This window comes from Caloenas nicobarica, chromosome Z, assembly GCF_036013445.1.
Source record: "Caloenas nicobarica isolate bCalNic1 chromosome Z, bCalNic1.hap1, whole genome shotgun sequence".
NCBI classification, from domain to species: domain Eukaryota; kingdom Metazoa; phylum Chordata; class Aves; order Columbiformes; family Columbidae; genus Caloenas; species Caloenas nicobarica.
The window spans coordinates 56,885,985-56,908,387 of NC_088284.1; the positions used below are offsets into that span (position 1 = coordinate 56,885,985).

The window sequence follows — 22,403 nt, forward strand, 5'->3', positions numbered from 1 at the left end:
TTGGCATTTGAAGCAAATTGGGAACGTGAAAAAGCTCAATGAGTGGGTGCTTCATGAGCTGGCAGAAAATTTTTTTAAAATGTTGTTTTGGACTGTCATCTTCTTCTATGCAACAACAGCAAACAGTTTCTCGATCAGATTGTGACATTTGATGAAAAGTGGATTTTATCTGGCAGTGACCAGCTCAATGGCTGGACCAAGAAGAACCTCCAAAGCACTTCCCGAAGTCAAACTTGCACCAAGAAAAAGGTCACGGTGAAGGTTGTGTGGTCTGCTGCCAGTCTGATCAGCTACAGCTTTCTGAATCCCAGCGGAGCCATTCCATCTGAGAAGTCGGCTCAGCAAATCGATGAGATGCACTGAAAACTGCAATGCCTGCAGCCGGCATCAGCCAACAGAAAGGGCCCAATTCTTCTTCACGACAACGCCTCACCACATGTCACACAAGCAACGCTTCAATAGTTGAACAAATTGGGCTATGAAGTTTTGCCTCGTCTGTGATATTCATCTGACCTCTTGCCAACTAACTATCACTTCTTCAAGCATCTCCATGACTTCTTGCAGGGAAAATGCTTCCACAACCAGCAGGATGCAGAAAATGCTTTTCAAGAGTTTGTCAAATCCCGAAGCACGGATTTTTACGCTACAGGAATAAACAAACTTATTTCTCATTGGCAAACGTGTCAATTGTAATGGTTTCTGTCTTAATTAATAAAGATGTGTTTGAGCCTAATTATAATGATTTAAAATTTATGGTCCAAAACCTCAACTACTTTCACACCAACCTACATTGGGGGTACATTGTGTGGCTGTTCATGCAAAGTGAGAGTGAAGCTCTACCCTCACATTTAACTGGCATGCATAGGTATGTTCTGCTACTCTTCCTTATCTAGCTGCATTTTTGCTACATCCCTTATGGTGCAGCTGGTAGTCATGAAGCCACAGAATAAGCGGTACTTCTACTGCATGAGGAGGGCAGGGAAGCAAGGCAAAGGGCTACCTCTCATATACCAATAGCTAAAATGGCTACTCCAGAATAACAACCTTATCTTGTATTACCCTCTTAATATTTTTCTTCTGGTTTTATTCCTCTCCTTTAGTTTTACACAACTTAATTTCAAAGCCTGGCAACATATCCTTCTATTCACCCACTGTCACGCAGCACTTACCTTGCACATACTTCACCACTAACTCAGTCCAATGCTTGCTACAGAAGTTACAGAGCACATGGCTCTGCTGACAATGTCTATCACCCTTTCTCCTCCAACACCGTAGGACCCCTAATACCACCAGAGCAATGTCCTGTCTTACCTCAAACTACTTCACATCACCAGTCAGATTTAGGGAACTGAAGACAAGCTCCCATGCCACACCAACAAGTTACTCTTCGGGCTGCTGACTGAAATACCTCCACAGCCAAAACCCACCATCTCAGTCCTGATCCGACATACAACTCAGAGTACTGAGACATCAGGTGAAACACAATCACAACTGAGACAAGCATTAACACCTGCCTAGCGCTAAGGCAGGAGGTCTGTTTTCAGAATAAAAATGTGCCCAAGAGCAGCACGACTCGGGCCGCCCTGGTAGGGAAGAAAAGCCAGAAGCCAGTGTGACTCTACACTGACAGGGCAGTGCCAGCTCAGAACTAAGTTCTCCAACTTTTATAATTCTTTAGTTCTGGCTTGCCCAGCTAGAAAACCTAGCAGCAGAGCTCAAAATTTTCATACAGTTTGTTTCAAGCCCAAAAACTACTGTTTATACTACGAAAAAAAATTTATTCAGTCACAAAGCAATTGTTTGTTGCTACCATGCCTAGTTTTAGCAATATTCCTCTCAAAAGTCTTCCGTTTACATCACAGAACTAAAAGAAAGGATCATATTCAGATTTGTTCATTACATTATTAATTCTAAGCAGTTTAATTGTAATTTATCTTATAATAGCACAGCAAATTTCAACCTTTCTCACATGATTTCTTCATATCTTTTCTGTAATTAATTAATTTACCAAAATACTCTTTTTTTTGTTATGCATATTGTGAAGGTAGGAGATTGAACTCAAATTTTCTGGGATTTCAGAAACTGTACCGCTTCTGGTTTTGTCAGATCAAATACACATTTATGCCTTAGCTACTTAAAAAATAAATACGTCTTCACAAGCTGCTAGCTCTTCTATATATCTCCTTGCATCTCTTTGATCATGCTCCTCCAACCATTCAGTAATCCATTGGTAATTATAACTTCTTAGCTTCTTTAGCCTAAAAGGGACCAATTTATCACAGACTGTCACGAATCCTGGTTTTAAATTATCACGAGACCAATTACCAACAGGAATGGGAATACCTCTTTCCAATTAAAGTGACTGATTTCATGTAAAACCTTGTAACATTTCACTTTTTAATTAGGTACATTCTTTTCAAATATGAAGAGGTTCACCCTCATTTTATCTTCTATCCAGAAAATGAAATACAGCTAACATTAATCACACAACAATATAGTGCCAGACCTAATAATGCTTTCAGCACTCTTTGACAACTTCTAATCCATGAGTGTATGACGTCCTTTATTACTGTTTCATTCCAAACATCTACTTGAAAGTCAAGAATAGGCTTAAACTTTTATCATCCAAACATCCCTGGCTACATCTAAAAAAATTAAGCCAGATACAAGTTGAAAAGAAAAACAGGATTCTATTTAAACAGAAACAGGGGAAAAAAATTGAAAATACAGTGTCAGGTTACGCGAGGGCAGGACAGGCCTATACTGCTATCAATATTAATAATTTCTATGCACTGGAATTGCCAGTTAAATAACCCAGACTTCTAGTTCTTATTTAATTATTTTGTGCCAGGCTTAGAGATGGTACCACAGCTGCCAGGGAAGGACCCTGCCCTTGGCAGCTGACAGGAGTGCCCTGGGACAGGGCATCTTCCTGACCCACAGCTCTTCTCACCCCGGCTGAAGCCCTCCCCGCTGTGCAGAGCGGGAGCGGACAGAGTGCACAAATTCCTCAGCAGCTTTCTCTATTTTAGGCCAGGCCTAGGAAAGACGGTGGCCGGGGACTTTTATGCCACAAACTAAAGAGAACACTCGCTACTGCTAGTTTTTGTGAAAAATCAAACACAAAAGCTAGGAGGTATAATAGAGACAACTCACTAGAAGAGGAACTGAAAGCGCTGTTCAAGAGCTCACCTTACAGCTCCCTCTCTACCTGCACAAACTCAGATGAGACCAGTATTTTGCTTCTATTTTTCAACACCTTTGAATGCCTCAGGAGTGTTCTTATCACACCAACAAAATCTCTGCTTCCAAACACTGCATTTATTGAGCCAGCTTGGAAGTCCTGATGTAGGTGAAACAGACCAGGACTCTTGGCAACCCCTTGCTGAAATTCCTCCTGCTAGTTCCATGAGGGAAAGGGGGACTTCTCCATCCACTTCGGCTCAATACTCTGATTACATCTTTCAGGGATGCAGCTTGGAAGGGTAGAAGTGTTGCATGAATGTGTCTGAAACAAATCTCAAGTAACTAATTGATTCAGCACATGCTCCAGCCTTCCCAGCATTCCTGCATCCCCCTCACACAATATTCAGACAATCACTGCCTGCCAATGTATCTTCACTCTGCATTTTGCTTTTACACAATTTTTGCCTTTCTGGTTTAAACAGAAAAAAAACACAAACACACACCACACAAAAACCAAAAAACAAACAACTTTGACAACATGTCAGGCACAATTCAGAAGCAGCAAAGAGGTTCCTTGTTGGGTTCATGAATCAGCTGCACAAACACCAGTGCTTTTTTTGTAATCACACATAAAAGTGTGCCTTCTAAGGGGAATGCAAAACTACTACAAAACAGAGAGGTTTACTAACTTCCAGAAACAGGGATAAGTCACAGCTACTGTGGAAAACAAGATGACAAAATTCAGAGGAAGTACGACTTTAGAAAGTTGAAAAGCTTAATAAGGAACCTGAATTAGATCTTTGTAACTGGCAGCGCAGAAATGATTCTGAAAGCCTTCTCATAGTAATACTCTTGTTTCTGTGTTAGTTGTAGCAAAAGCTATTTTCAGAAGGAAATAAAAACATAAATGGGGGAAGCTTGCTTTTTAGGGAAAAGGATCATACTGGAATCTAAAATTCTAACACAATACACATGACTTCTCATCCTTCTGAAAGTGAAAAAAAACAAAAGCGTCAGACACAGTAGTACTTCACAGCATGCTGTGATTTTTATTTTTTTCACCCACTTTATTTAATTACTTTGAAGTACACTAATTTGATTTAAAAAAAATCTCAAAACAGTAGTCATACAATTACAACTTTGCAGATGGGAACATAAGTCAACCCCAGCACAACTCCACTGATTTGCTGTGAAGTTCCACAAAGAAATGGCTGGTCCATCATTATCATTATTAAATTGTTACCACTGTACTGGTGTTACATTAAAAAAAATAAAGAATTCCAAACCTGTACCAAAGAGTTTACAGTTTGAAACCAGCTGCAGTAATACTAAACACTATGATACTAGCAGAAAGCTTCTACATAAGTTAAAACAGGATGCTAGTGTCAATATATGGCCATTGGCAGTAAATTCACAAGCTGAGAAGTAACACAAGGTTACTATAACAGAAGATCTTCTTAAGATCTTTGCATAACCACAGTTCCTTCTCTAGCCCAGAGTATAGAAGCCTGGAATAAGTCAGAAGGATCAAGTGAGAAAGTTGGGCCAGAAGTGTGATGCAGTGTCAGGAAAACACAGAGAAGTCAAGACTTGTATTTACTGCAGCTGGGCATATCCCCACATAAAAAAGGCTACAGAACTGAAGCCACGAAAAGGCAGACAAAATACTGGAGCAATTAGAGGGGGAAGACATTTAAGAAGCACCAGACAATAAAGCCTGCTGCACTTTGGGCTTGGAAGTCAGTGCAGAGAAAGTTACAGATTCATTGAGTGGAATACAGTAATCTGGTTTGCCACAAAGTTAACAAATTTAAAACAAGCTTTTGGCAGGAGCAAATATGCACACTCCAAAATAAGAATATAAAATTAATAGCCTAGAGAAATTTAATATACAAAATGCATAGAGAAATAAACAACATCTTGTAAATTGACTTACAGACTCATGCATCTTAGCTTTAAACCAGTAAGTGATAATATGAAAACAGGCCCAGTCCTGCAGACTTTAACCACAAGGGGTGTTGCTGCATGGAGGTGTTATGACCACTTCAAGCATGGGAGCAGATGTCTGAAGGCAAGGTCCTCAAGTTAGGAACACAGATATTAACTCCTAAATACTGCTGGTTGTATACTCTTGGGATATAACTGATAAACTAACTAGATATCCTTAGAGAACATTTAACATTAGTTCCAGCTTCACAGTGCAGTCACACATGTAAAGCATTACAGAAGGTTTATGACAAATCTTGCCTCCTGAAATTTACTGAAAACAAGCCATTGCTGAAGTAGTCATTCGTGACTAAAGGCAAGAAGCAGACTCAGATCCATGGCATATTTAAATGCTACTCATGTTTTAACTAGAAATTAAGAATACTGTTTTGCAAATTTTTGAACCAATCTTGATCAGTCTGGGGATCCTCACCTTCAGTGAAACCAACACTACCAAGTCATTGCAAGACTGTGCCTCAATCCCATGCAGTTAACTAAAATAGATACAGGAACTAAAAGAGAATATGACTTGTGCACTATAGCAGTACCACAGTAACTTTCAAATGCTTTAGCTTTTATATCATGGGTGTGCAGCATGGCTTTAACCCATAGGCATTTATGAATGATGCATCTGCATGAAGCTTCTCATGAATGTTGCAAGCTTCTGAACATCTTCTACAGTCACCGCATTATATAAAGAGGCACGGATTCCTCCCACAGATCTGAATTGAAAAGAGGAGGTGAGGAAAAAAAAGGGTTTGTGTAACTCTAAAAAAATACAATAACATTCACAGACATTTAAACCTACCCCTACCCCAAAGAGGTAAGATTTACATTTTATTGGAAAGAGAAGCAACATTTAACTCTTCAATACAAGCTTGCCATCTAGAGAAACTTAGTATTTATTAGTTATTTACAGCTCCAATGCTGTAGACCTGTGATATGAAAAAGCTATCTTTTTTAACCCCACAAACACCACTGGGAAGGAACTCTTGCAACCAGGTAGACATGCCGTGTAATTAAAGGCTTCACACAATGACAGAATCTGACCTCAAGAGTCACAGTCTTTGGAATTTGCACAAAGCTAGATTTATTAAATTGGAGAAGAAAGCAGAATTAAGGAGAAAGCTGAGCCCCATCACACCTGAGCAGTAGTTGAGCCACCAGCAGTCTCTGGACTGCTACTCCCAAGCAATGCCAAACAAACATGAGGAACAGCTTGTAAGTGAGAAAGGCTGGTAAGTCCATGCACAACGCCTGCTGCGGTATCACTGCAGTTACAGTTTATTTTGCACAAGAAAGGGATTCATCTGACTCTAATACTTACCGATGCCCTTTCAGAGATATCATGTTAAGTTCCACAGCTTTCTCAAGAAATTCCTTTTCCAGCGCTTCATCACCCTTGACACTGCCAATACGGAAAGGGACATTCATTCTGCTTCGGTTCTTTTTCTCCACTGGACATCTAGAGAAGTTGCAGGATGTCATGATTAACTCATTTTGTGCTAAATTTACATTTTCAGCTATATACCATTTCAGAAAGTGAATAATTGCATCTGTTGACACCAAAGTAATTACTTTCTGTGAAAAAATACAACCTTCCTTTATTTTAACCTAGTATAATAATGGGAACAGTAAGTGGAAGGCTTATTAGACTTTCCTGACATACTCAAAATTACCCCAGAGGAATGCACGGGAGGCTTACAAACAGATCTAATTTTAAAAACACAGTAAAAACCACCACCCCACCCACAACAGTCTCGGTTACATTCCCTAGGGTGAGGTTAGTTACAGTGAACTTCGACTAAATCTCAAGCAGTTTCTTCTCTTTATCTTCAAAGACTGACACTTATTTTTACTCAGCTGGTCACGAAGTGCTACCAGAATTGAGCTTGACTCAGGTAAGCAGAGCTAAAGAAAGTATAAGAACATGGCACAAGGAAATTTCCATGGATATTAGAGACTTCTGTAAGTGGTTTCAGTCTACCTTCTACTTTAGCATTACTCAGAATCATTAACATCTCAGGTAAAGAAGAGGTATCTCTAGAACGAATTTTGCATTGCATACAAGGCCACAACATATGAGGTGCATAACAGCTCTTTAATCTCTTAAAATTCCCTTTAATATAAAGTAGAAAATCCAAGATACATTTAAAGGAAAATTTTTCTTCAATTACTTTGTGAAGGTAAGAACAGAGGGGGGAAAAAAATTCTTTAGTGCTTCTAGTTCCAAAGTAGATATGAATTCTCCAGATCTATTATTTCGTAAAGCTGTGAAGTAGATTCTTGCAGGGGTTCATCATGAATAAGTTCTCATTAACTGTATGTAAATTTTGTACCTATTATTATTTTATTTGACAAAGAATGGGTATCATTCTTTTTAAGTTTCTCCCTTGCTCTTTTGTACAGATGTCGCCATTATGAGAAGAATGCAAAAGATCAATCATAATATCTGCCTATGCAAATTTTCTGCTTCAGATGCAACCAGGAAAACACTCTCCAAGAAGGCCTGTGCTTGTAAGCATTCCCATATTTGAATAAACGTAGCTACACTATAGTTTTTAGAAGATCCAGTTGCTATTAGGCAGTCTGACATAAGTCGGTCAGTGCATAGACTTCAGAAAGCAAACTGCAAATGGTACAGAGCACTCTGCAGAAGAAGTCTCCATTCACCAAATGGCTCATCATGCTGCTTACCCGGTGAAACGTGCCACAGATTAGGTGGCACATTACAGCTTCAGATAAGTCTCCCTTTTAGTCACAGATACAATATAAAAATCCACAGTCCTAACTGTATTGCTTAGTAAGATGCATACAGCTCACTTAGCAAAGCTTGCTTTGCCTTCCCGATTGACTGTTTACCATGCCATCTGCATTGCATTTCACACCCACAGCATTACAGACCTGCTTGCCAGAAACACATTTATATTTGTTACAAAATGTTGTTTTTTTTTTTTTTTCCAAGGCTTCATTTGCTTACTGAGGTTTATGAAAAGCCCTCAGGATTTCAGTAGAGTAGGATGACAATCCTGATCATGACAATGCTAAAGGCAAAGCTGTTCTCATTAACTAAACGGATAAGCAGAATGTGTTAAATATTATTATTAAAATATATCACTGCCAATTAAGGTTGGAGCCAGCTTTAATTTGAAATCCAAATTTAATTTGCCCTATCCTAACTTCAACTTGAAAGCTAATTAGGTCCCAAAACTGTTGAGTGTGAACTGAGGGTGAAGGAAAATATTTCACAGTTTCATAGTCAATTACTAGTTTTTGAGCTTGGTGAGTATTAGAATTATTCTGAATTATCAACTTTTAACGATATGTATTTTGTATTGTATATACATATATACATATACATATGTATATGTATTGTCCTGTGAGCTCAAGATCTTAAAATCAGAGGGTCCAATCTGCTTTGGAAAAGCATCAACAATAACTGAAGAAAATAAACCGTAAGAAAATGCATTGCATTTTGCCTACATCTAGGTTTGATCTTCCTCATTCTATTTCAGAAAGGCTTTCAGAACTTGGCACATTTAGCTAATAAAAACGTCCTGCTTGACAGACCAATAGTAGAGTCTTTGACTCCTGAAAGAGATGGTAGGACAAATGATGCAAACATGGTCCCTACAACTTCTCAGAAGCCACTTTCTCTGTTTTGGCCTATATGTCCCCCATGAGATTCAGTAAGTGTACAAACCAGAAACTGCGTATCTCTTTTTTGTATGCTCCTCTCCTAAGCTCCTGCGTTTTATTACATTTAGAACGTAAGTTATTAATGTGCTTCACAATACATTACACAGGATAACTTCAAATAACTTCCTACTGGAATAAGACTTATCTTTGGATAGTTATTAAGTAAATGGTTTGCACAAATAATTCCTGTAGGATTCCTCAAAAGGTAACTTCAAAAATATGCTGCAATAAGACTTAGAAGTTATGAATATGTTTATCTCTGCAACAAACATTGAAACCAAGGGGAAAAGCATAGCAACTTACACATAGAATCCATTGGATTTGTCTATAATATCATAAATCATTTGTGATTTGATTAAGCTAAGTTTATCCATAGCTGCAGCTCCACCATTATTCTTTATCCATTCCAGTACCAATCCCATGATATAAATACTGCAACAGAAAAGAACATTTTTCAATCAGATTATTTTTTAAAAAACAGAAAAAAACCACAGTCCTGTTTAACGCTTCACAAAATATTTCAGCAACAAAATGTTATGTTTGGTTTTAGGGTGCTTAAGATGAACAACTCAGAATCTGGACTATTTTACAAATTACGACAATTCTAAGCAGGCAATGTTTTTTGGACACAAATGAAGTATTCTGAAATTCACATGCTATGCAAATCCTTTGGACAAAGCTCAATCCTTTGTACCACAGAAGGACAAGTCCTGCAGGTTTCCTGCAGCCCTGCAGGGCTCACAAGGACTGTCCCAGACACACTGCACGGATTACTGCCAGCTCATCGACCACACAACTGCCTGTCAAATCCTAGAAAGAGACAGAGTTCGCACAGAAGTTAGTAGCATCCACCCTGTGCAGCTGCTCTAGCAAAGATGCAGGGATGAATCTCAAATGTATGTAAATTAATAATGCCAGAAATCTAATCTCATTTTCACAAGTGTTAAAAGCTATAATCTCATTTCTGTCTAAAAAGACCTTTTTCCCACATGGACAGTGAAGTTTGGCAAAACAAATAATGATGCATTACACTTAATTATTCACTACCATTCAAGCTCTAAGTAGAGATCTGGAAGCCTACGGGCATCACATGGCTTGGGACCAAGTATTTCAATGCTAGTTACTAAGTGCAACCTAAAAAAATCCCCCAGGCCTTTTGCCTTTGTGCTTGTGCTACAAAACTCAGCTTGTTCAAGTTCAGGCATTTCCCATGACTACAGCACTTTACATAATAAACTGTTCACAAGTGTTTACGGCATATTTCCAACGAGTTTGCTTTTATTAATCCCTTCATCACAGATTCCAAGGGAGTGCTCAGAGAACGTTACTCTACAAGTTTCTTTAACACAAATCTAGCAGGAGCCTTTTTTAGACTTTGCTGCTCTTAATTTTTAAGTGGATGCCAGCATCAGATCTTTGAACACTGCAGAAAGACTGCAGAATACCTGAGGTTACAGTTCGCCTTTTACACAAGGCACCCTATGGCTTCGAGAGCACAATCTTGCCACACTCATGACAGTGTAAAGGATTTAAGCGAAGTATAGCCTAGGCCCTTGCCAAATATACAGGGCCACATTCACCTCTTGGCCTCACTCCCTTGAGTGAAACTTCGTGGACAAGCAAGTTTTAAAGAAGTCAGCCTTAGAGCCATGCACAAAATCCAGCTAGATGAAATCATTTATCCTTTAATATCACTAAAAATAATGGTTTTGGAGCAATTTTAAATGCAAAATAAACCCTTGGAACTTTGAAATGATATTTTTATAGCAAATTCATTGTTAATTTTAGCAAAGCAGATTAGGGTCAAAGAGACAAGTTCTGTAGCGCCAAAAGGTTAAAGGCATTAGCATCACTTTAATTTAATTTAACATCCTGCTGAAGTAGCTGTTGCAAATTCAGCTAATATTTCCTGCCTGTTTGCCAGCAAACCATTAGAGAGTGCAAGAAAAAGAGTAGAGAAAGAACTATGCAGCTTTGCCAGTTCCTTGCAAAAAGTGGAACAGGCATTCAGAGCCAAGCCAAACAGATGTGCACGCTGTCAGTCTGTGTTACATTCTGCATTCTGGAGCATACTCCAATGTGGGTCTGTAGCATGAAGTGAAATCTGGCAAGGCAGCGGTCAGAAAGGAGAAAGACTGTTAGTTCAACATTATTTACAGCTCACTTAATCTCCCACTACCCCGTTAATGTTACTGACAGATACTGAGTTACAGCTAAAGCAGCACTTTCTTTTCAGGAGTTCTGTGCAGTGGCCAAAATAAAGCTCCAGAATTTAATTTCTTTTGCTTTTCAAACCACAGGAACACCATGGTGTTCAAGTGCTGAGATTAAGCAGAACTTCATTTTTTCAAATGGAAATCACTTTGTACTTGGAAAACATGAATGGCTGGATTTAAAACCTGGCATATGCCAGTACACAGTGTCCAAAACAGTATGTGTGACTTGGCAGTCAGGAAAATAAGCGATCATTAAAAACAGAGGTTTTATAAATCACTGGGAAAAAAGACACACATACAGTCCATGTTAAAAAGCTACATTCAGAAAAAAAAGACAAATCCGAAAACGTTGCAATGTTGATGCTCACCTTAGACACCAGCCCTAAGGATATTTTGTGTACCCAGCAAACAGGGCAGGCAAGCTGACAGCAAGAGCACATCATTACAGCACTACATACTCTACAGTATGCATATTCCTTGGGGAAACTAGATGTGCTTTGTAAAGTCTGGAATAAACACATACTCACAAGATCTACCATTCTTTTTATAAATTAAGATAACTGCCTCTATATCCTTGCAATAGTACACCCCATAGTGAGAACCAGCAGATTCAGAGATACAATAAGTATCACTTAAAATTCTGCTAAATTTAAGTACGCTTTGGCATTAAGGTAGGCTTTGCATGCAGGAATCACTGTACTTCATGCCTATACAGTGCATTTGATACGTGTTGGACAGCATCAGGCAACTTAAGTTTACAAATTCTGGCATGTATGAAAAAGCTATAAGAGCTGCAATTAAATACCGAAAGTACAAGACTGCCTTGTCGAATTATCTAAATCAAAAAGAAATCTTATCTTTAAAAGTAGAAATTATTTTCAAAAAAAACCCCCACACTCAACTTAGGGGAAAAAAAGGATACCTGGTTTGAAGACTTTTTAAAAATAACCATTTTAGTGGACAATGGTATGAAAACGCTCCAAATTAAGAATGGGTAGATACTATTGGCTCAACACCTAAATATTCCAGTAGTAAAGTACCATTTCACTAGCTAGCAGAAACTAGAAGACAGTAATCTTAAAAGAGCAAGCTGTAGTCTGCTTCTTGCATACATGAAGTGAACAGGTACATGCGCATTTCATGATCTTGATCTTGATTGCTAGCAATGATTATGAAAAGCTAGACCAATTTTATTTTTGGATGCCAAGGCAAACACTGAGGCAGTAGTTAAAGAAATATGGAAACATGAAGTAGAGAATAAAGCAGAGTAATGACTAAAACGCCTCTTTTAAAAAAGAATTATGCTACAGAGATAGGGATTTAGAGGTTCAAATGCTGAGAACAACCTCAGGAAGAAACGAAGTCAAATCTGTACTGACTGTTCAAGAAGCAAGACTTAAGTGCCAAATTATCTACTTGCAATGATAGAAGCATCACCACTGAATTGAGCAGTTACATTCATGTAAGTCAGAATTCAATTGTGAAACTTCTACAGTGGAATTATGACATATAATATTTACTTCTAAAAATACTATATCCTTCATGGCTGGGTCCCAGTAGGCAACATCAAAGCCTACCATGGGCACGTGGCTGGACACTTCCCATGTTTTCACATGAATCACGTGAAACATTCCAATGTATCAGGCAAATACTCAACCTCTGAAACTTTTCTTGGTAAGAGCAGCAGATGGCAGTGCAGCAGCTTTCTGAATAAGATATATTAAATAGCAGGGTAAATTACCTGTAGCACGGTGGAGTGTTATACAAAGAGCCATTTGCTGCTTGTGTTTTGTAATCCAATATGACAGGGCATTCTTTCAGTGCAAATCCCAGCAAGTCCTCACGTACTATTACAACAGTAACTCCAGCACAGCCAACATTCTTCTGAGCACCAGCAAAAATCACGCCAAACTTTAACAGAAAGAAGAAAAGAAGGACTTGCTACATGCATTTACTAGTAGATCTTAAAACTGAGTCATACACCAGTATCATTATACAACAGGCAGACAACTTGGCTGAACAGTGAGGAGAATGTGTTGAAAATTATGAAGTTGCAGGTCAAAGATAAATTAGGAGAAGTTCTGACTTCAAAGTGCAGTTACAGCTACAGTTGTTGAACCATGTATGTCTTATCAGAACCACGTCTTCATTCGACTGCAGAAGATCATCACAGCAAATTTCCCGATGATTTGCTAAATATTTACTTACTAGCCACAAATACTTCAAGGCAGCCCTTCTCCATTTCACACAACTCCAAGCAAATTTACTAAAAATAAATTTGTATCTAGATCACAGTATTTTCAACTAATCTGGTGTTTCAGAACAGGAATCATATAATCCATGTGTTCGAAGAGGCAGATCAGGAAAGGCCAAGATGAATGCACTAACAATTGCCCCTTCTTTTTGCTACACACAGATGAGAAAGGTCAAACACATTACTTCACCAGTCAGTAACACTTCCCACTCCTAACACACTTTACAAAAGCAAGTACTATGTTTTGCATCCATACTATCTGTGAAACAGACACAGTAATTGTGAGGCACAGGAAGCTTTAGCAGCTTAAAAGGGATTACAGATTTTCCTCCTAAGAGTCAGGATCAGAAATTCTGATTCACAGTACTCTGCTATAGCCATATACACTACCTACAGACTAAATATGATTCAGAAGATTTCTTTTTCAGCTACTGCATCAGTGAAGGCCACACAGTAGACATTCTTGGACAGCTCTTAACATGAAGAATTTCAATGTAGCTTAATATGTTTTTACTGAAAAAAGGGCAGATAAACAATGAAATAACAAACTTCAAATTTCAACATTTGTACCCATCATTAGATACCCCATTAAGAAATATCATTTCCTCAATTTCAGTGCTCAGCATGTCTGGCCACCCAGACATTTCAAAGTCCCTGATTATATGCAATTCATTTTGAAAATGCTCTGTGCAACCACTGTGTCCAATACTGTACCTTGGAAACATCCACAGGTTTGGACAGGAAGTTGGATGACATATCACAAACCAAGACTGCTCCTTTGACATCAGGTACAAAGTCAAACTCCACACCATGAACAGTCTCATTAGCACAGTAATAGACATAAGATGCATTTGGATTAAGATTCCAAGTGCTTGGATCAGGAATGTCTGAGAAAGACAAAAAGAAATCCAAAGGTCATTGGAGATAAATAATTTTCATGGCATGAAATTTTACTTGAACACAGGACTTAATCTGGAAGGATTTTACAGTATAAAGCATTAATTATCTTGTTACCAGGAACATACAATTTATCTGCAAAGGCAATTCACCGGTGTGTTCCCAAATGTCTGTGGTGAGCCAACACTAAGCTTACAAATACCCTTCTGGTTTCCAGCCCTTTTTCCTCAAGGGATTTTCATCAGGTTTGCAGTCTCAGACTACAAACTACTGGCCTAGGGGTCCAAAACAGCATTTCAGAGGAATTCAGTCCAAGAATCCTCCTGATGCCTTTGGAGCTACTGAAGCACCTAAATTCTCTCTAAAGCTGTGTTTCAGTGCATCTCCAGAAACATTTCAGTCTTGCTCAAGCTGAACACAGGGTTACCAACCTACCTTCCATTTAAGCTTTACAATCCATTTAGAAAACAAAGATTTCCTCTGTCAACAGGCAATACACAGGCATGCCCTGACAGCACAGAACATGTTTTGCATAGAACAAATGGTTGCTCTCCCTTTCGTCTGCTCCAAAACATAAGGAAGAAGAGCTGCTATTGCCTCCATCATTATTTAGTGCCTCTCCCCTTGTCTACAGCTGCCAAATGGTGAATGCGCTCCCCTAGACTGGGAAGTTGTAGTTCAATTCCTTCCTGTGCCCCAGAGGATATAAACTTATCTTCCAAGTTAGCGCCTTCATCACCAGTTAGTATACTAACTCACATGGGAATATTCTTTGTCCTTCCTTGTGCCACTCTTCCTAGTCCAAATGCTGTAATTCAGACCAGAGGGAAGAGAAGAGAGCATGACTAGAAACCAGAACTCAGGTGTCCCTGCTTCAATTACTATTTATGTATACCCAGTGACAAGTTATACACTTAAAATGTTCTTGAAACAAGACTCCTGTAAAATCCCCAACCTCTCAATTACAGTTAACCTTTTTTTTTTTTCCTTCTACACTGTGGTCATTTAGATTATGTTATATCCTGTATTCCAGAGGAGGAGCTGAACACACCCCTTCTCTTCCAGAGCGAAGTGTCTGTTGTGGCACATAGGTAGGGAAGATAAATATTTGGGAACCCTAAAAAGAAGGTGACAGAATGCACATCTCCCATCTCCTGGGCCAAAGTTAAGATCTCAGGCATGCTTCTAAATTTCACAGCAATCTCATTATTGAGAATACCTGAAACTGAATTACCTTAAGAACTCAGTTAAATAACGGGAAAAAAAACCAAAACCAAAAACACAGCACAACACAGACACAAAAAAAAAACCCCAAAAAACCCAAAACACAACCACATCAAACAGCCCAGACCATTTCCCTACTGGTACACAATCCACTCAGTCTGGTTTCACAGTTCTTTTCTGGTGAAGATTGTCAAGCCATCTAAGAGATGTCCCAATAATGAACATGGAGAGATTTGTCAGGCAATATTTTGAATGCTGAGCAGTCAACTCTGTAACTAGTTAACATTCTAATGACCCAAAGGTTGACTTGGACCAATCTTTAGAGCAATTAAAAAAGCTGAGCATTCACATGGATGGAAGTAAACATCGACTTACACGTATAGGCTCCTAGTTTTGGATGAACGATGTTCACGTTGGCATACTTCTCTGCTTCTTTAGCTGCTTTTGCTGACCAGGCTCCAGTAACCACATAATCTGCATGTCTTCCCTCCTTTAAACCAATAAGATTAAGTGGGACTGCACTGAACTGAGCAGATCCACCTCCTTGGAGAAAAATAACTTTGTAGTTTTCTGGTATATTTCTGCATGCAAGAAATATCAGTTTGTATTATTCCCAGAAGACACAGGATCCATACTACTTAACATTATGCACTTAACAGCAACTGAGGAAGAACACTGTCATTTCAGAAGACTCTTTGCCAAGAGATTAGACCAAATCCCATTAACCTACCTCAGCACTGGTCTTGAGTAACAACTTGAGTAATACGAGTAATGTTATACATTTTACAGATAGAAATTCACTTTAAAAAGCCTTTTTTCCCTGGGATAGCATTAAACCAAATTCACTTCTGAGTAGCTCTTCCATCAGAGTATACACAAACTTGAAAGATATCCCAGTAAAATTAATTCTCCCTTGCAATTTTGTCTATTGCCAGTTTCATGGCTTTTCTGTCAGGCTAAGAACTTCATACCAAAGTCCTTACAGCAGAATTCAGCTTTGAGGCCCTTCAACTGTATACTCTGCAGTTCAACTGTAGTGTAAATTGTGCATGCAGAGCAAGTGCCATAAGTAGTTCTTCATACAATCACAAAAATTACTTGTTCAAATTATTCATCAAAACCCCTCTGTCAATAATTCCAGCTGTGACCAAGAGTCAAGTTTTTATAAGAAATGACTACCATTATTAACTACTACAAGAACATTAAGTCTAATACATTATATTTATTTCAAACTTTTAAAAATGTGCCACATCTGTAGAGCTTATTTTAGTAAAATAAGACTGATGAGTAATGTACAGGTCACCGCTACGCCACAAGAACTGATTTCTATCATTTCCATTTGTTTCTTGAAGAAAGTGGATGCTCTTCATGAATTCCATGAAGGTGACAAAAATTAAGATTTCAGAAGAAAGTGCACAGTAGGCATATAAAAAGCATTCTAATCTAATGAAAGCAGTTTGTCACATTCAGATAAATCAGCATCCAACAAACAGAAGACCAATGTCCTCTCCAAGATTATTACTCTATCAGACATAGTATCTAAACAAAAGAAAAAAAAGCAAACACAGAAGCAAGTACTTTCAAGGAAAGGTCTCCACATTACTCATTATTGGTGCAACTAGCACAAGCATAAAATAAAAGTAAGCAGGAAGTAATTCACTTACAGCAATTCACGCAGGAGATTTTCAGCTGTATTTAAAATTTTTGTGAAATCTGTGGTCCGATGGCTCATTTCTTCGGTGGAAAGGAAAGAAGAAATAATATGAAACAAAATGGTAATACATCAATGGGATTTTAAGGTTCTGTTAAGCTTTAAACCTTTTACACTACAGAGTCAAAATGCCTGAAGCCTCCCACTCCCAGTTCCACTCCCTGCTTTTTGCTGAGCCTTCCTAAATACCCACACAAGATTTATACCTCCAGTCTTGCCCAGATCCAGGCAAATCCAGTCCATTCACATTTGGCATCCACATGACCTTACTGCCCCCAGGAACAACTACATTTGTGTGAAAAAAATATTCCCTAGAAAGGTGTAAGTATTCCTCACTCTAAGTATCTTCTCTGATACCAGTGCTGTAGCAAGTATAGAATAAGGTACAGAGGTTTGTTCTGTTTTTATTTTTAACAAGGCTTCTTCATGCAGTAATCCTAATTAAACAAAGACACTTAATAGTAATTCCTTTTACTAAATCCATATTCTTTCTTCCATCTGTAAGAGCGTACAATTTAAACATGAATCCCTACCCTGCAGAAGTTGCTGTAAATTCTAGTTTTAGCAACTAAACAATTTCACAGGACCAGTAAAAGGCCGACCATCTTCTTGCATAAAGGTTTTGTGCAACTGGGCTGAGAAGCCAGTTAGTGACCCATAAGGCACAGAAGACACCTGCTTCTTATGACAAGACAGCGTTGGCCTCCTAATGGGAAGGGCGCTGTACATCAAACACATCTGAAGCGTTTTGCCACATACTATGGTATCCATATATATATATACACACATACAGTATGTGTCTATATGTGTATAGTATATGTATACTATGGAGTATTTTATGGATATAAATAAAGTCTTGTGTATATATAGCCTACATATATATACATATACATATATATATACACACATATATATATATACACACACACACACATATATATATATATAAATACACATCCCTGCCCAAGGATCCAAAAGTACTGCTGGTTTACATGTTAGTTATCTTTTACTGTCTCAAGTCCTCTGTTTTGGATCTCTAAACATCTGGCTATGTATAGTTTTATGGTCACCTGATGAATGGTAGAAAAGTCTCATGAAAAAGTAGCAAAATAAGGTATTAGAAAAGGAGCTGAAACAGCAAGATCAAAAACTCTTATTAAAGAATTTGGTTAAACATCTACATTCTGCAAAATATTTAATTTTTGATGTCTTACCAAGAACACTTATACCAAGTCCTTTGTAGTCCACCAATTCTTTCTGTGCTTCTAATAATACCTAATAAAAGAAAAAATCCACACAAATTAAGAGAATTTTCCACTATCTGGAGTCACTGATGCATCATGCATATACCAGCTGCTCCATGCAGTAATAACCTCCCTTAATAAGTGTCAAGTTAACAGAAGTATAGTCACTTGTATAATTTTGTTGTATGTCGTAGCTGAAGGCTTTTAATGAGATGATGTAACTAAATAACATGCTTCTTGTGGAGACCAGGTTTTAAGTTATTATTTCAACAGTTATATTTCCAGATTTCAGAATGGTTTCTAGGAGCTGGATAGAACTCCCAGCCTTTTACAGAATGCTTAATATGTACTCTTTCTAATCAAGCATCTTAAATCACCACTCACATCCCTCTGCCCTGTGTTCTTTCACTTGATTTCTGCAAATAGGACAACTAAGGTATGGAAGAAAACACAAAAAAAATCAGCTTGGGGAACTGGATACCTCCAATTGAGCCAACAGGACAAGGCCTGGTTTCAAGGAATGAAGTCCTGCATTTTCTGAAGATGAGCCTTCTCTATGCCATTGAAATTTAAGAAAAAAATGAAGTAAAATTTGAGGCTACCAAAACCCACACATCACTCCTAGGAGCCCTAGCCAGGTAGTCTGCTGCTTCAGCCTTGCATTTCTCTTTCTTCTTCCGTAGCTCTCGAATGCCAACAAAGTGGAATTATATTCAAACCATTGGGTCCACGGCCTCCAATTTCAGTAAGTTCTTGTGCGAGAGCCAGAACATTCTTAGTTCCTCCTAAAGGAAGCAGGAGGAGAGGGAGCCCCAGCAGAAAATCCACGAAAACAAATGCTGTATGCACGCACCCCAGGATCTGCCAAGCGACCACCCGGCCTGGACAGTTGCAGGAACACGAAATCTGCCTTGCTGACAGGGTGTCTGTGTGGCCTGTCAACTGTAACAGCTGGTCACCAAAAGGTCAACCAGAAACAACTGTGCTGCTCTTGATGTTAGAGATTGTGAAGTTGTAACCACTGTGTTTCACATGCAAATTTACCCATGCCAGATGCAGGGGGGAAAAAGTCAAAGGGAGCACACAGACTATTAGAAAGTGCTTGTTAAACCGCTTGATAAAATCCAATTCTGTTAGTAACGTTGTTTCTCTGACAACCTACACATGCCTTACAACAGACATTTATGATACACCTTGTAATGGCCATGACGAGCTCTGTCCACCTTCACTGAGTCCAAGTGCTTCATATGAGACATCAACCCACAATCAAAGCGAAACAATCGAGGTGACACAGCAGTCCAATTAAGAGTACTGCATCTTTAGGAGGGGAAAACAGATTAATAATACGGAGTACAGCTATGCCCTCCTCAAACCCTAAACCTAGTTCTCAGTGCTCTGTTGAAATTGGATACTGCAGCACCTCTAATAAGAGCCCCTTTCTAAGCCAAAGGTTCAAGACAGAACAACAAACTTCTTCGCAGCATAGTCTACAAAAGACATTTCGATGAGAAGAATGAAAAAAAAGACAAACTTTTTTACCTAAAAAAAATTGCTACATAAGTAACACAGAAAACAAAGAACAAAACAACGAAGGAAACTAAGAATAAAAACTTCCCACGATACATAACTCTTAATTTGAAAGTCAGATACACAGAATTTGGCAGAAACCACTCCCTCTCCATATGCAAGTAGATCACCTATGGCTGCTGATGCAACTTTGCAGAAGGTTGAGTCTGCACTATGCTCATAACAATTTTTTAAATAAAGACTTCTCAGGGAATTATCATGTTATTTATCAGCCGACAAAGAACACGCTCAACACAGCCACACTTGTGCATCTGAGGACTTCCCATCCCAAAACTGTGACAGCACTTGATGAACGACCTTATGACCAAACTCAGATAAAACCCTGGCAGAGCAAGCCTAAAATCGCATTAGGTGCGTTTCCAAACACCGAACTCACCAGGACACTTATCTGGGTGTGGAGGGAGCGGGGGGAAGGAGGATTCGTTGCTATGCGGGTGGTTCTTTTCACTACTCGAGCTCCCCCGGCCCCCGCGGGGCGCTGGGCGGGGAGGCAGAACCGCTGCCGCCGCCTCAGCCCGGCCGAGCGCCCCGACCCCGCCAGCCCGGCGCCCTGCGCAGCGCCGGGAGAACCAGAGCACCCGCGCCCGCCCGCCGCAACGCGCCAGCGCGGGCCTCCGGCCCCTACTCACGGAACGCGGCAGCTTCGCCGGCCCGGCCCCGAAGTTCGCCACCTGCCGCCCGCGCTCCATGCCGCCGCCGCCGCTCCTGCCGCCGCCGCTGCCCGCCCGCCGCGCCGGCCGCCCCCGCCCCATATAAACCCCCCGCCGCCGGCCCGCCGATTGGCTGCTGTCACACACACACCTCAGGGGCGGGGCTGCAGCCGGCCCGCCCCGCCCATTGGCCCCTCACGGCAGCGTCCCGGCCGCCTATTGGCAGCGCGGCCTCGAGGAGGCGGTGTGACCAGGCTGGAGGCGGGGCGGGGCGCGGCACGCGGGGCGCCGCGAGCGGATTGGAGAGCGCGAGCGGGCCACGCCCCCGCCCCCGCGGCGCCGCCGCCGCCCCGGGGCGCGCCGTCCTGTGCGCGCGCTGCCGAGCGGGCCGCGGTCACGGCCGAAAGTGGGGGGTGCGGGGGCAGGACCCCGGGCCGGGGACGGGATTTAAACGTGCCTGGCCTTGGAAACCTCAGTGCACCTGGCCGGGGTCCACTGCACCTACAGCCCTAGGTGGATGGATAGATAGATACAGAAATACACGGATTAGATAAGATAGAGAGATAGAGACAGACAGGTAGATAGATAATAGATAGATGATAGATTAGAGAGAGGAGAGAGAGAGAGATAGATTAGAGACATAGATGATAGAGAGACAGAGAGATGGATAGATAGATACATACATAAATAGATACATAGATACATACATAAATAGATACATAGATACATAAGATAGAGACAGGTAGATACATGATAGATTAGAGAGAGATGAGAGATAGATTGGAGAGATAGATAGATAGATAGATAGATAGATAGATAGATAGATAGATAGATAGATAGATAGATAGATAGATGGAATGCATGTCCAGCAGTAACTTTGCAGAGGTTTTTCTGCATGCAGCTGCTGCTGTGGACCTCTGAGATCAATAAAACAAGCAATTTTGTAACTCTGTAGAATCATAGATAGTTTGGGTTGGAAGGGACCTTCACAGGTCTTCTAGTCCAACGCTGCTGCAATGAGCAGGGACCTCTTCAACAGGGACAGTTGTTCCAAAAGCAGTCTGAATGCACGCAAGAGAAATTGAAAATACCAGTCTATAGTCACGATGAATTTCAGGTGATATTTCATCATGGAGGAGGTGGTTTCACAACAGCCAAATGTCTCCATGTTTTGCACAAAAGAAGAGCAGGAACTCTACCTTCTCCAACACAAAAAGTATCTGTGTGTTGTGCACTGATTCCCCAAACACCCCATTGCAGGCAAATTGCTTTTTGGATTTCAGAGGAAAGGGAATAAAACCAGGAAAGCTGCGAAGCTTAATTATTTCACGGAATAGACAGCAGAGCTGGGACTTGCCTTGAGGTCTGCCAAATCCTAGCCGAATATCCCTGAATACTAAGTTCTTCTTTCCACAGATACCTTAGTGTTAAGTTCATTTGAAACGTAGTAAATACGATTCAACGGTTTTAACTGAAAGAAGACTAGCTCATCCAATTTCTTCTAATTGTTTTAGTGGGACTTTCTGCCTTACAATCAGTTTCAGAAGTGTTTTTAAAGGCAGTAGGAGCGAACCAGTTTTAACAAAACAAGCCATTAATTATGACTGAAAACAGATGGGCTTTATGGAGTCCCATAATTTTCAAATATCTTGGATGAGACTCATGATTGTCATATGTAGTTGCATAAAGCACAGCTCTTGAACACCTTACTCTGCCCAGTGTTACCCATAATGCTAGCCCTGCTTTAGT

General features: G+C 40.0%; 1 protein-coding gene across 2 annotated transcripts; it reads right to left on the bottom strand.

Moving 5' to 3' along the window:
- Positions 1 to 4,251: 4,251 nt before the first annotated feature.
- On the bottom strand, positions 4,252 to 20,720 carry PSAT1 (phosphoserine aminotransferase 1). 2 transcript variants are annotated; one of them, XM_065656454.1, is made up of 10 exons: positions 20,634 to 20,720; positions 19,611 to 19,734; positions 18,388 to 18,448; positions 17,127 to 17,196; positions 15,838 to 16,043; positions 14,056 to 14,228; positions 12,829 to 12,998; positions 9,175 to 9,303; positions 6,500 to 6,637; positions 4,252 to 5,894 (listed from the first exon to the last, which is right to left on the bottom strand). In XM_065656454.1, the coding sequence occupies exons 2-10, from the start codon at positions 19,671 to 19,673 to the stop codon at positions 5,789 to 5,791; spliced, it is 1,116 nt and encodes a 371-aa protein (XP_065512526.1). In that variant the 5' UTR covers positions 19,674 to 19,734; positions 20,634 to 20,720; the 3' UTR covers positions 4,252 to 5,788. The 2 variants fall into 2 exon arrangements, with proteins under 2 accessions (XP_065512526.1, XP_065512527.1); XM_065656455.1 differs by lacking the exon at positions 19,611 to 19,734 and having other exon boundaries at positions 20,634 to 20,719.
- Between the last annotated feature and the right edge of the window lie 1,683 nt (positions 20,721 to 22,403).

Bases quoted from the DNA above. Each gene is read 5' to 3' on its own strand.
- PSAT1 (XM_065656454.1), bottom strand. From the start codon at position 19,673: ATGTCTCATATGAAGCACTTGGACTCAGTGAAGGTGGACAGAGCTCGT. The intron at 16,044-17,126 runs GTAAGTGAATTA...TCTTGCATGCAG, and splicing joins AATCTCCTGCGTGAATTGCT to AAATATACCAGAAAACTACA. The intron at 6,638-9,174 runs GTAAGTTGCTAT...CAACTTCTCTAG, and splicing joins AAATCCAATGGATTCTATGT to ATGTCCAGTGGAGAAAAAGA.